Genomic DNA, 13,804 nt, shown 5'->3' with positions numbered 1-13,804 from the left:
GGTGCGCCTACACTTCTCTCCTGAATGTTTATTTGTAATGCTAACAATGACCAAAATGGTGCTAAATCTGGGAAAAAATACACACAAACACACACACCGCTTATCCTTCTGGGTCGCGGTGGGGTGATGGAGCCTATCCCAGCTGTCATTGGGCTGAAAGCTGGATACACCCTGGACAGGTCGCCAGTCCATGTGTGTGTCCGTGATCTATATATGTATATATATATATATGTATGTGTATATATATACATATATATGTATATATACACACTATATTGCCAAAAGTATTCGCTCGTCTGCCTTCACACGCATATGAACTTGAGTGACATCCCATTCTTAATCCATAGGGTTTAATATGATGTCGGCCCACCCTTTGCAGCTATAACAGCTTCAACTCTTCTGGGAAGGCTTTCCACAACGTTTATATATATAAATATATATACATACATACATCATCTACACCGCTTATCCTTCTGGGTCGCGGTGGGGTGCTGGAGCCTAGCCCAGCTGTCATTGGGCAGAAGGCAGGATACACCCTGGACAGATCGCCAGTCCATGTGTGTATATACATATATGTATACATTACATTGCCAAAAGTATTCACTCGTCTGCCTTCACACTCATATGAACTTGAGTGACATCCCATTCTTAGTCCATAGGGTTTAATATGACTGGTGCACAGTCATGTTGGAACAGGAAGGGGCCGTCCCCAAACTGTTCCCACAAAGTTGGGAGCAGTAAATTGTAAGCATATAGCAATATGTGTATGATCATAAAATACATGTTCTGCTAATTTGAGGGGAGCTTTTACAAAAAATAAATAAATAAATAAAATAAAAAAATGTACAGTTATTTCATGCAGTTACTGAATAATTTGCCTTATAATTTGGTCATGTAAATTCAGATGGACTAACCAAAATATACAGGTTCAAATATATTTCCAGTCAGGATTTTTTACAAGAGAATTCCAATATGTAACTGCATAAGAAATGGAAGTGACATCTCTTTGAAACAGCCGGCAAATATCCCTGTTGTGTTTTTTTCAGTAGCTTTTTCGTGTATCTGTACTTTACTGAAGTTTTTCCATTTTGGACCACTTTTCACTTTCACTCCACTACATTTCAAAGTCAAATATCTCACTTTTTACTCCACTACATTATGAGAAATCTGTCGTTCCTTTTGGTTTATGTGTGTATAAAAATGTAACACGTCAAAACGAAAGAAGTGCAAAGCAAAACACCAATCAGGGCACAGCGGTCACTTTGTTTTGAGCTTGTTTTGACCTGTTGGTCATACCGACCCAGTGCAGCACACGGTTCAACATCAGTGCAGCACCGTAAAATTTTGGGAGAGTATATTCAACATAAATGATGATCTAACCTAACTTTGTGTAAATAGACCACAATATAGAAATATGTACTCATATGCAGTTGAGACTGACGTGTCTTTATTCTGAATTTATACAAACACTTTCATTTTATAGTAAATTAGTTTTGGCTAGTTTATGTTTATGAACAGAGACCTACAGATGCAGTTTAGTAAAGGAAACTCATTTGTGAATCTGAGTTTAAAGTTTTTATTAAACTTAAACTTGTAACTAAAGTTGTAAATAAATCTTAAACTGAAACTTTGCTTGTTTGTAAAAGTGATTTCAGAGCCACTCAGTTCTACCTGATGGAAACTGTTCGCCTTCAGTGTTTTGTGCTTATGATAATTTTAATAGACATCAGCGTCACTAATTAATGACTCTATTAAAAGACTGGTTTACCAAGAGCGACACTGGAGTATTTTCACCTAAACTGAGTTAATGAAGAGAGTCTTGTTACAAAAACGATAATAGGACATTAAAGTCATAATTAATCTTTTAGTACTTTCACTTTTGATCTTAAGTACATTTGAGGGCAAATACTTTTGTACTTTTACTCAAGTGGAGGTCTAAAGGGAGGAACTTCTACTTTTACTGGAGTAATATTTTACCTTGGGTGTCTCTACTTTAACTCAAGTACATGGTTTGTGTACTTCGTCCACCACTGGAGCCTCGCTGGTGACATCGTAAATAAAAATGTGTGTAAATAAAAATAATGTGTGGCCACGACTTAGTAAAGCGTGGGAACGAGATCCTAATGCATGGCCACGACTTGGTAAGCCGTGATTTCGTTCCCACGCCTTACTACGTCATGGCCACAACTTAATCATCTCATTCCCACGCCTTACTAAGTCATGGCCACGCATTAGGATCTTGTTCCCACGCATTAATAAGGTGTAGCCACACATAATTTTTATTTATACGGGATGTCACCAGCGGGGCTCCGTAGGATATGTTTCCCCCGCTGGTGACATCCTGTATAAATAAAAATAATGTGTGGGAATGAGATGATTAAGTCATGGCCACGACTTACCAAAGCATGGGAATGAGATCCTAATGCGTGGCCACGACTTAATCATCTCATTCCCACGCCTTACTAAGTCGTGGCCATGCATTAGGATCTCGTTCCCACGCGTTAATAAGGCGTGTAAAATAATAACCACATTATTTTTATTTATAGAGGATGTCACCAACGGGGCTCCGTATTAACACGTGGGAACGAGATCCTAATCCGTGGCTACGACTTAGTAAGGCGTGGAAATGAGATCACGGCTTACTAAGTCGTGGCCACGACATAATCATTTCATTCCCACGCCTTACTAAGTCGTGGCCACGCATTATTATTATTTACACAGGATGTCACCAGCGGGGCTCCGTACATATCTGACCAATAAAAGCATCTTTTGGATTTAGGAGAGCTGTTTAGCCTAACCGCCCCATCCTCCGGCATCCCGGCATGCCCGCTCTTATACTGCTCCGCTGACCCGGCTCTGTGCCGCTCAACATCCGGGCGGAGCGCGGTTGTGGTGGGGAAGATGGCGGCGTCGGTCCTCCCTACTGACTGGATCAAAAACTGGGAAAAATCCGGCAAAAATGATTTGTGAGTCTGATTTTTTTAACCAGCCAGGCCGAAACAGGTTTCGTCCCGCGTTTGTTCTCTTTTCAGAGATTATCAGGCGTCGCTGCTCAGTCGATCTCGGGGCAGCGGTGCTTTCTTCATTGTCACCCCGGGGTTTTTCTCCGGTTCGCCCGCTGCCGAGTCCGTTAGCATTAGCCAGCAGGCTAACTGGCGCTACATTAACCACACTACATGTAAACGGCCGGCTCGTTAGCTGGAGCCAGCTCTACGGTGTGTACGAGGTTATAGACGCTGTAATTAACGAGCACAACTCGAATTAGTGCCACAGCGGTGACGTTAGCGGCGCCGGCGGCGGTCGGCGGCTACCTAACCTTAGCCGTGTTAGCCGAACGGAGTTGCCGCTAACGGCGGCTAAGCTGCGGCAGTTCTCGGACAGAGAGAGCAGGTTGTGGTGGTAACGTTACGTTGTGGTCTTCAGCCGCTTCTAAAACCCGTAAATCCATCGACTTCAGTGTTTATTCGCAGCTTGGCTGGCTGGTTGTGTGAGATCGCTGTGTTTACTGATGACCGACGGTCCCTAATGAAACTAACCCACCTCAGAAACACAAACAGCCGATCAAACTTAGAAAGAGTTCGTCGACAATAAAGCAGAGTGCTAACCTAAGCCGGGTGATAAGACGGAGTAGCAAAAATACATTTTCATCAGCAGAATCCATTGATTTTAAAGATTTATTTTTCTATATCTTTTTAAACGTCGAACTGTTTTTTGCCATTTCATAACGCGGTTAGCGCCAAGCTAAGCTAACCAGCTAACCCAGCTCTGTGTTCTAGTTCGGAAGATGGCAGTTTGTTCCCCGCCAACAGGTTCAGCAGGGCGCGTTAATTAGCCGCTGATAGCCAGTCTTAGTCCTATTTCACTGGCTGATCCTGGATCTGTAATGTTTTGTGGATTGTTAGTTGCTCTGAATTCAGATATCCGTCCTGTACAGAAAATGGCAACAACTCTTCGGCCTTTGGGTGTTGGTGGAACGCGTGGAAGATCGCTTGCCAGCGCCTTTTCTCAACGAAAATGATCAATAAACTAAGTTTGAAGATGGTGAAGGAAGTGTGGCTCGAACCCAGGACTAGTTGTTGGGCTCCTCTAAGTTTTAAGTCACTCAGAAACATCTAACCTGTTATACAGGCATTAAATAGCACCACCACAGCACGTTTTGGCGGCACTGACAATGTGGGAACTCTATTTCACGTTCCACAAGCATATGAAGGAGTTATTATTTCCTGTAAATATTGGTGTTGACTAACATCTGTATGCATACAGTGCTTTGAAATCATGTGTTTTTAATGATACAAGTCCTGCTTATATATGTATGTCCTGTGTTTGGCTTCTAGCTTGCAGCTGTGTCAGGATCTGGCAGGGAAGCCCAGCAGTGAAGTGTTCCTTAAAGGTGAGTTTGAGATTGAGACTGAGTTTAATATGAGATCTGGGCTCTTATTCGTGAAGCTTCTCAGAACAGGAGGATCAGATTCTCCTCTTATTTGCTGACAGGGACAGATCCTAGATCAGCGCATCTGCTCTGAGAAGCTTTATGAATATGAGCCCTGACAACTGCTGACACTTTAATTTTAGGCGTTTATTATATGAGTGTATTAAAACTAATTTTAGTTTCAGTTGAGTTGTAAAATGTGTTAATGTGAATTTGATGGCATTAGAGGTCTGGGGAGCAGCCTCTCCACGTCTACAGCGTGTCTTAAATTACATAATAGTATTGCCTTAAGTTACTCGAAGGAGTGATATGGGCTGATGCTGATATCCGATGCTTTTTCAAGTACATATCTTCCAGTGCTGATACAAAAACATTCATATGAAGTTTTAGATATAAAGATTGGGTATATGAGATGCAGAGAAATGACATGTATTTCTTGGGGGAATAAGACCACACATTTTAGCGTAAATACATCTTCAGTTTGAAAAGCGCTGTTACTGATCAGCCTGTTAGGTCTGCTCTTTAGCTGTAGTAGACTGTACTGTTAAAATTTAGATTTGGTAGGGTGATCATTTTTCCTGTTCTTTAGCTCTGTGCGTTTGTTTTCATCAACGCACAGGCATAACATTCTGACCACCTCCTTGTTTCTATGCTCATTGTCCATTTTATCAGCTCCACTTACTATATAGGTGCACTTTGTAGTTCTACAGTTACAGAATGTAGTCCATCTGTTTCTCTGATACTTTGTTAGCCCCCTTTTACCCTGTTCTTCGGTGGTCAGGACCCCCATGGACCCTCACAGAGCAGGTACTATTTGGGTGGTGGATCAGTAACACTGACGTGGTGGTGGTGTGTTAGTGTGTGTTGTGCTGGTACGAGTGGATCAGACACAGCAGTGCTGCTGGAGTTTTAAACACTGTGTCCACTCACTGTCCACTCTATTAGACACTCCTGACTTGTCAGTCCACCTTGTAGATGTAAAGTCAGAGACGATAGCTCATCTGCTGCTGCACAGTTTGTGTTGGTCATCCTCTAGTCCTACATCAGTGCCCACAGGACGCTGTTGGCTGGATATTTTTGGTTGGTGGACTATTCTCAGTCCAGCAGCGACACTGAGGTGCTTAAAAACTCCAGGAGCACTGCTGTGTCTGATCCACTCAGACCAGCACAACACACACTAACACACCACCACCACGTCAGTGTTACTGATCCACCACCCAAATAGTACCTGCTCTGTGAGGGTCCATGGGGGTCCTGACCACTGAAGAACAGGGTAAAAGGGGGCTAACAAAGTATCAGAGAAACAGATGGACTACAGTCTGTAACTGTAGAACTACAAAGTGCACCTATATAGTAAGTGGAGCTGATAAAATGGACAATGAGCGCAGAAACAAGGAGGTGGTCAGAATGTTACGCCTGATCGGTGTATCTAGAGAACTTTTAGTGGTATAAACAGTGTCAAAAGTAGTTTAAAATTAGGGATGATGCACATTGTCGTCTTATGATCTTTTTTTGAGGGTAATCTTGTCTTTTTCATTCCGTAGATCTCCAGTCAGCCTTGTACGAGCTTTGCTGGCATGTCGTCCAGGGCAGTCTCAAGGTTGACGTGGCTGCCAGCCTCCTGGCTGATGTTATGGTGAGTGGCAGCGCTGCCCAGCTCTCCACAGCTCAGTGCTGTAATCTCTGATTGCATTATTAAAGTTTGAGTGGAGGATGACTCGCACACCTGGGACCAGGGTTGGTTCAGAAATGAAAACGGTGCTGATTGTGACAAAGTATAGATGGCAACCTTGGCGAAGCTGATTAAGTGGATAAATGTTTGCATTAAGGAAGGTTATGTGGTTTTTCAGGGGAAGTGCTGTTATCACAGGCAAAAATCACAAACCGTGAGTTCTTTGTGTTGAGTGTCTAGTGTGATGTACTTCAAGGTGGCCAATTTAGTACTCTTGTCACTAAAGACAGCCTTCAGCAGAGTTCTAGCCATGATAGAAAGCTTGGTCCAACATCGCGCAGCACGATTGTTCCTGCATTCCATGACCAGTGTTGTGCCAGTTCACATGCAAAATGAACCAGTTCAAAGTTCAGTTCATACTGACGAAGATGAACTCGTTCATGTTCATAGTTCATTTTTAAAATTCAGAGTTCCAGAAATGAACTAGTTCATGTTCATTTGTTTTTTTTCCTGTTATCTTTTTCAATAGAACCTCTTTCTACCCATCCATCACCAGCCCAAAGTCATTGCTACTCATAATCTAAATGAATTATTCTCTACCACAGCCTTTAAGTCAGTAATGCTCTGATTAAATGCACTGTTCAACATTTTCCGCAAGCTACTTGCTTTCTTGACGTCTGATTGGCTGCAAGCCAGTCACCAATGTGATGAAAGATGGCTTTTCGACCTTAGCGTTACTCAGAGGCTGCAGATCTCCCACAGTGTAGCTAGTCCAGTACAATCTTGTCCACTTGTTGGGAAACGAGGACAGCAGGTCCTTTACGAAATGCTGCGAGCTTCAATCGGGTGGGCAAACTTTGTGGTTGTTGCATCGTAGTCATTAATGATTTATTGTGCTCATTATTAAGTCGCATGTCTTCCACACGACTGCTTCGATGTTTCAACTCGATGTAGATGTGGCTGATGTCCGAACTTGTTTTTTCAGACCAGGTGGGCACATGTGGGCTCAAACAAACCGACATCTGCAGTTACGTCTCTACCACTAACACCAGACATGCTTGGCTGTGTTTATTGAAGCGTCATGCGGCGTACCGTAAAACGTTCTCGTTTGTGTTCACGTTCATTATTTGTGAAGTGATTCGTTCACTGAAACTGTCCATGACCATTCAGGGTTCAACAGTAACTATTGCCTGAATGCCCGGGGCGAGTAAAACGTGATGTTGGGACAGCAGCACGAAAAATCTCTTGCTCGATGAGGCAAGTTCACGTTGGGGTCGGGGCCGCAGTCTGTTAACAGAACAACGTAACTGGCTCCAAACTTAATTCACCTGAATATTTAACCCCTCGCCACAAAAAATTGGTCTTATCCGTTCGTGCGTCCAGTTAAAACCAAAGATTTTATTTGTTGACAAATGACGTCAGAGTGAAGCGCGAATACGAAGCAAAGCGAGTCTGCAGCGTCACTCACTCATGGAAAACTCAGTTCTCATGGGTCGATTCTGACCCCTCTGTTCCTGAGATGTTCTGTAAAGTTTGTAGGGAAAATCCTAACAAGGCAGATAAAGGTGGTTCTTTTTTGTCGGAACTACAACTTTTGGAAAACAGTCGCTTGAGTGTCACAAGACTCTGTCACACTGCGTGATAGCAGCGGAAAAACGACGGATGAGCAGTGAAGCAGATTCCAGGTTGACCTGGAAGTTGGTCACAGCAACATATCATACGGTTAAAAGAGAGACTCTTGACCGACTACCCACATGAGAACTTGGTAGCCAGTATTGAACCGACCCGGCTTGCAGAAGGTAATATTTGCTAACTTGCGCGTGCAAATTCTAACGTTAAGATCATTGATAACTTTAATTTGAATTTATTTATAATAAAATAGAAATACGAATCAGTGGTAGGAATTTGAGCAGTTTTGTTTCAAGAATAAATAACCTTAACGAAGTATACTAGTTCATGTGTGCATATTTATAACACCTTTAAATACAAAGATTTGTTTGGGACAGTAGGAATTTGGTTGGGACAGTGAATTTTCAGGTCACTTGCCCGAGAAAAGTTAACATTTTCCATCTGAATTTTACATGCCCAAACCGTAAGGCCAGTTATTCAGTAACTGCATGAAATAAATGTAAATTGTTGGGTTTTTTTTTTTGTAAAAGTTCCCCTCAAATTAGCAGAACATGTTTTATGATCATACACAACACTATGCTTACAATTTACTGCTGAAAGCCAAAAATCTTAGATGCTCTTTGTATTTTTTTAATTATTTTTTTTTTTACAGTGCAGATCACTGAAGAGACGCCGTCTGAGATCCTGTTTACGGCTCAGATTTGTGGAAAAATGGGTCGACTTTCAGTAGAAAAAAAATTGAGAGTTCAGCTTCCTTTATTATATGGGTTTAAAATTACATCACCCATCTATTAGACTGGAAAGAAGACAGTTACAGCTCCCATATGACCCCCACCTTCTGAATGAAGCTTGTGAAATATGGAAGTTATGAAGTAAAGAATATGAAGAAAAAAAAAAACATACGTACAGTGGCTCCAAAAACTGTTCTGACATTTTTGCTGTACAAATTGTAGTTTAAACAGACCATTTCAACGTTGTGCTTTACTTTTTTTGAGCAGAGTTTTTGTTCAAAATGCAGCTGTTCTGATTCAGATTCGGTCTCTTTGCCGGCTTCTGCAGGTTTCCCTCCAGAAAGCCTTTGTGCACTACTGAGTTCTTGATCCCATCAGTGAATACAAGCTCACCGCCACCATTGTAAGAAAAACAGCCCCAGACGTAAAAGTTTCCACCCCTGTGCTTTACTGTAGCCTTACAGGGGTTTGTTTGAGTTCTTTTCTGGGTTTTTGCCACACAAAGAGTCCCATCAGTTTGATGTTGTGCTTCAGGTGTTTTTCTCTGAGCAAGTTATTCAAATAACTTTTTTGAAGTGTTGAAAAACTGTTGTAGGAATAACCCCGACAGGATGTCGTTTTCTTGCATTGCAGGTCTTTCGCCAGAAAATCTTTATCGTATAATCTGACTTTCAGCACAGTGAGCGTAACTGATTTTGCAGCAGGCTTTAGTCTGAGGCGTTGTGGTGTGTTTATGTTGGAGAGCTGCATGTCTATGATAAAAATAAGGGCTGTGTTGAGTTTTTTGCAGGAAATGTTTTAAACTTGGGTAAAAGCATATATTACAATTTAATTTTGTTTTTTTTTACTTGTACAGGTACAATATAGAACATAACATTGCTTTTAGGGCTGAACGATTTGGGGGAAATATTGCGATTTCTCTGATTCATATTGTTACTGTGATTTAAATTGTGATTATTTTCTATAAATCAAGGTGCAGGCCTGTTTTCTTGGCCAGAACGACCAGGATATTCACTTTTTTTCTGGCCTGGGGCTTGAACCCTGAGTATAGTGTGCCAGACTGCCAGTACATTGTGGTTGTGATGTCACAACACATCATTTTGAAAATTGCCCTCTCTTAAATTCCCATTTTGAATGAGCAATGGTTAATCTTTCAGCCCTAATTGCTATGTATGCAACAATAGAGTAATAATTCCAAAGCATCTAAAGTAAAATATAAAATATTCACAAGATCGCTGTTCCATCACTGTGTGAGGCGAAGCTGGAAGAAAAGACAACTTTTACTATGCAGTTTGTAACTTGTTCTTAAGGATGCTATGGGTTGATATGCTGAGCAGTTCTCTCAAACCACAGTAATTTGTATGTGTGAGTTTAATATTTTGATCTAATCGGTCGACGTCTGTAACTTTGGAAACGATGGAAGCGGCCTCACTTAGGCTGCACCTGTGTACACAATCTTGTACATTCATGACTAATTGTGTGTCCATTGAGAATAAACCTATTTCTCATAGTCCCAGTGACAAAGGCTGCGTTCTCACAGCAGGTAAAAGTGGCCCAAATCTGATTTTCTCACCAAGTCTGAATCTTTTTATGTTTGGCTGTTCACATTATCTTTTAAATGTGATCTGCAACATCAGTCTGAACAGATCAGCTCCTAAACTGACCCACATGCGCAAAAGAACAGCGTCACGCTGCTTCACGGCTCATCCAGAGGTAAACAATCACGACCGCCAACGATCAGCTTCATCTTTACCAGCATCACAGGAGCCATCATGAAGGGAGACTGACAGCTGGGCTCATCACCCAGGATGTGTCCAAGCCGTAAAAAGGGCGCGGCCACTTCTTTGGTTTGCGTCCTCGGATTCTTTAAACTTTGCTTTCAGACTTTTAACTGTTCTTTGACGCTGCAGCCTCGTTCTCCTGCGGCCGCGTTCAGACTTTTATTTTAAAATCTCTTCAAACACTGAAGGTTGTGATGAGTCTCTTCTAGTTTTTGGAACAGAAACATCAGCCTAAATGTTTTTGAGCCTCAGCAGCACAAATCATAACGAATGTTGAGTTGGATTGACGTAAAAGCTGCATGAATTCCGATCTGGCTGTTCAGACTGAATCGCACTGCTGCGTATCGGATACGTATCAGATTTCAGTACCACACATGAAAGTGTGTTTATCTGTTCACGCTGACACACAGACACACATCTGTGTCACACATGAAGAAGAAGATCAGATTTGGGCCACTTTTACCTGCTGAGTGAACAAAGCCAAAGAGACATGTCTGTGTATTTGTTCACCTGTGGAGGTAAAGCCTTTTTTCATTCAGTGATACAAAGAAATTCCCCTGCGCTCGAGTAGCAAAAGACATTTTTCAACAAGTGAAACCCTTCAGTGAAGTAAATTGGGTTCTTTTTCAACTATTTGTTTTGAACGCGCTGCAGAAAGCTGTCAAACTGAGGGGAAGATGTGAAATCAGATGTCTTGTAGGTGTTGCGCTCACTTTTTAAACTTTCAGATCAGACCTTGACTGTGTGTTCCTTCAGTACCAGCTTCTTTCATCTGTGGTGCGTGGAGGCAAAAGTACTCTGCAGATTGGTTTTGCTGCTGTTGTGACACTTTATCAGGAATGATGAAACTACTGTTCTAAGCACACCTGAAGCCTGCAACTGATGGATTACCCCTTCACTCTGCTTTGGGAGAGTGCAGTCCTTTTGGACTCTTGTATTAGTCTAAAGTCTGCCAACCATTAGAAATGCACCTCTATTTGAACTATTATCCTGCCACTATTTAAAACGAGCAGGTGGCCTGGGGGGACTCCCAGCTGGATTTCTCAGTTAGCTGGATAGGTTAAACCAGGGTGGAATTTCACAGTAAGCAGTTAGCCAGATAATTAAGCCCAAAGTTGATGAGTACACTGCAGCAGATGACGGCAGACGACATATTCCGCAAAAATTCGCGTCTGAACTGTGAGGAATTTGCCTGAGACAGGTTTTGCGAAGCGGAGAAGGAGCCGAGTGGATCTCTATGTTCAACACCACATCACACATCCCTAAACAGATCTGCACTCACTGCGCTTTATTTTGGAGAAAAAGTACACCAGGTTTAGCTTGTCCTACTCAGTTCATGTAAACATTAGCGAGTGGCCTGAACACCATAACCACCTCAGAGACACAGCATCGTATTTTTACGTTACAGTTACTGATCACTGAGCTACAGTGGAGAGGAGAGTTTCTCAAGGTTTTTAACCTCTTATGCTTGAAGGTATATTTCGGATTTTCCTTCTGAATTTAAAGGCCCAAATCATAAGGCAAATTATTCAGTAACTGCATGAAATAAATGTAATTTTGTAAAAGCTCCATTAAAATTAACAGAAAATGTGTTTTATGATCATAAATGTATTGCTCTATGCTAACAATTTACTGCTGACAGCCAAAAATCTTAGATGCTCTTTGTATTTTTTTTATAAAATTATTACAGAGCAGATCACTGAAGAGACGCCGTCTGAGATCCAGTTTATAGCTCAGATTTGTGGAAAAATGGGTCGACTTTCAGTTTTAAAAAAATTGAGTTCAGCTTGTTTTATTATAAAGTTTAAAACTACATCACCCATCTATTTAACTGTAAAGAAGACAGTTATAGCTCTCATATGACCCCCACCTTTTGAATGAAGCTTATAAAATATGGAAGTTATGAAGTGAAGTGCGTTTTGGAACCACCGGTGGTTCCAAGGAGTTAAAAATGTTAGTCAAACCTCTCTGACGACCATCTCCAGTATTGTAAACACACCAGTGAATGAATATTTGTCTTGGAGCATTTTTAGTCACAAGTCTGAGTAAATGTGTCCTGTACAGGCCGTTTTCGCTCTACAGCTCAGTTTTACTCTCTCTTTTTTGATTGGTTACCTCGTTAAAAGTGACACATGACGAGCGGAGCTTTTCAGCTGAAGTTGAACATTTTTAAACTTAGTTGAGTGGAAACTCAGGTGAGGCTGTTCAGTTGAATTATTGGTGTATTAGAAACACAGCAGTGATTTCGGGCAGTATCAGCCGTTGTTTACAGTGCGGCCGGAAGCCGGTTAAAGCTACTATTTGCTCATCTGCATTAAAGAACACGGAAGTGTGAAAATGGTCCATTAATGTACCAATTATTATGTTTGTGTTTCAGGAGCTGCGAGAAGATATGCCATCCATTTTAGCTGATGTTTTCTGTGTACTAGGTAAGTGGTGACCAAAATATGTTGATAATCATTTAAAGTTAACCTAAAATCAAATCTGACCTTTTTTTTACCTCATTAATTCATGTGGTCATATTAAGTTTGATTCATCATATCATTTAAAAGCGTTGGCCCTACTATCAGGAGACTGAGTGCTTGATCCCCAGTGATGCTGCAGCCACTAGCTGCTATGACTACATGGCACAATTGGCCTCGCTCTCCCTGGGTGGATAGGATGGCCCTCTCATCATGCAGCTCAGAGCTGGCCTTCACCCTCCTGGTGCTGGTAGATGTAGCTAGTGGGTGGAATTAGACAAAAATTGGGGAAAAGCCCAAGAAAACTTACTTCACCGTGCACCAGTGGGAGCAGAACTGATAATGTTTTACCATTGTTTTATATGAAACAACATATATTTTCGTTAGTATATTTGCACAATGCAGGCATATTACGAGTACTTCTATATGTAAACATTCACTGTCATTCACACGTCTGTGGTGTTTGTAAGCATATTGTAAATTCCATATCTCATAACTTACCCTAATATCTCTCATACCATTTAAGAGTTCAGAATCCTTGTTTCCAATAACATTTAAATCAATTTTGTTGAATGTACTTGTATAAAAATTGATAATTTTATGATCTTTATTTCTCAAGTACCAAATGTACAAGGAATTTCTCTTGAAGATGTCAACCTAAAAAAAAAATCTAAAAGGGGTGCAACCATTATTCAACTTAGTCGATTAAAATCGACATCCAGATTAGTTGGCAGCTAATTTAATAGTCGATTAGTTGGTGACGTCATTACGCATCTTTCTTGCGCTCATTAGGAACATTTTGACATTATCGATCACTGGAGGGTTACAGAAGTGCGATGGCAGCCTCAGGAACAAAATCCTCAGAGGTGTGGGAGCTAAACTCAGAAAAAAGGTGGTCAGTTGTGCTATTTGGAAAGCCGAGTTTAGCTGGCGTGGGAGCTCATCCTCCAGGTTGAAGCATCTGAAGAGGAAACTCGTCAGCTCACTGGGTGAAGATTCATCTCAGTAAAATACGCCCTGTCCCAAACTGGGTAGCAGCTCACTAAAAAGTGTGTAAAAATAGCTCAGATACCATTAGAAGTGCACTCATTAGTGTAGTA

The 13,804-nt window shown here is 41.4% G+C and overlaps 1 protein-coding gene across 1 annotated transcript in view; it reads left to right on the top strand.

The window, feature by feature from the left end:
• The first annotated feature begins 2,860 nt into the window (after positions 1–2,860).
• The window catches only part of thoc2 (THO complex 2), a 104,404-nt gene continuing 93,460 nt past the window's right edge, over positions 2,861–13,804 (top strand). The window contains exons 1-4 of the mRNA XM_036569369.1: positions 2,861–2,966; positions 4,335–4,390; positions 5,974–6,065; positions 12,620–12,671. Of these exons, the coding sequence (XP_036425262.1) occupies positions 2,902–2,966; positions 4,335–4,390; positions 5,974–6,065; positions 12,620–12,671 (265 nt within the window). The 5' untranslated portion in view covers positions 2,861–2,901. The remainder of the gene's footprint in view (positions 2,967–4,334; positions 4,391–5,973; positions 6,066–12,619; positions 12,672–13,804) is intronic.

The sequence above is a fragment of the Colossoma macropomum genome, unplaced genomic scaffold (assembly GCF_904425465.1).
Source record: "Colossoma macropomum unplaced genomic scaffold, Colossoma_macropomum, whole genome shotgun sequence".
Lineage (NCBI taxonomy): Eukaryota > Metazoa > Chordata > Actinopteri > Characiformes > Serrasalmidae > Colossoma > Colossoma macropomum.
The sequence above is the reverse complement of the archived record's forward strand: the minus strand, read 5'-3'. Positions and strand labels throughout refer to the sequence as shown.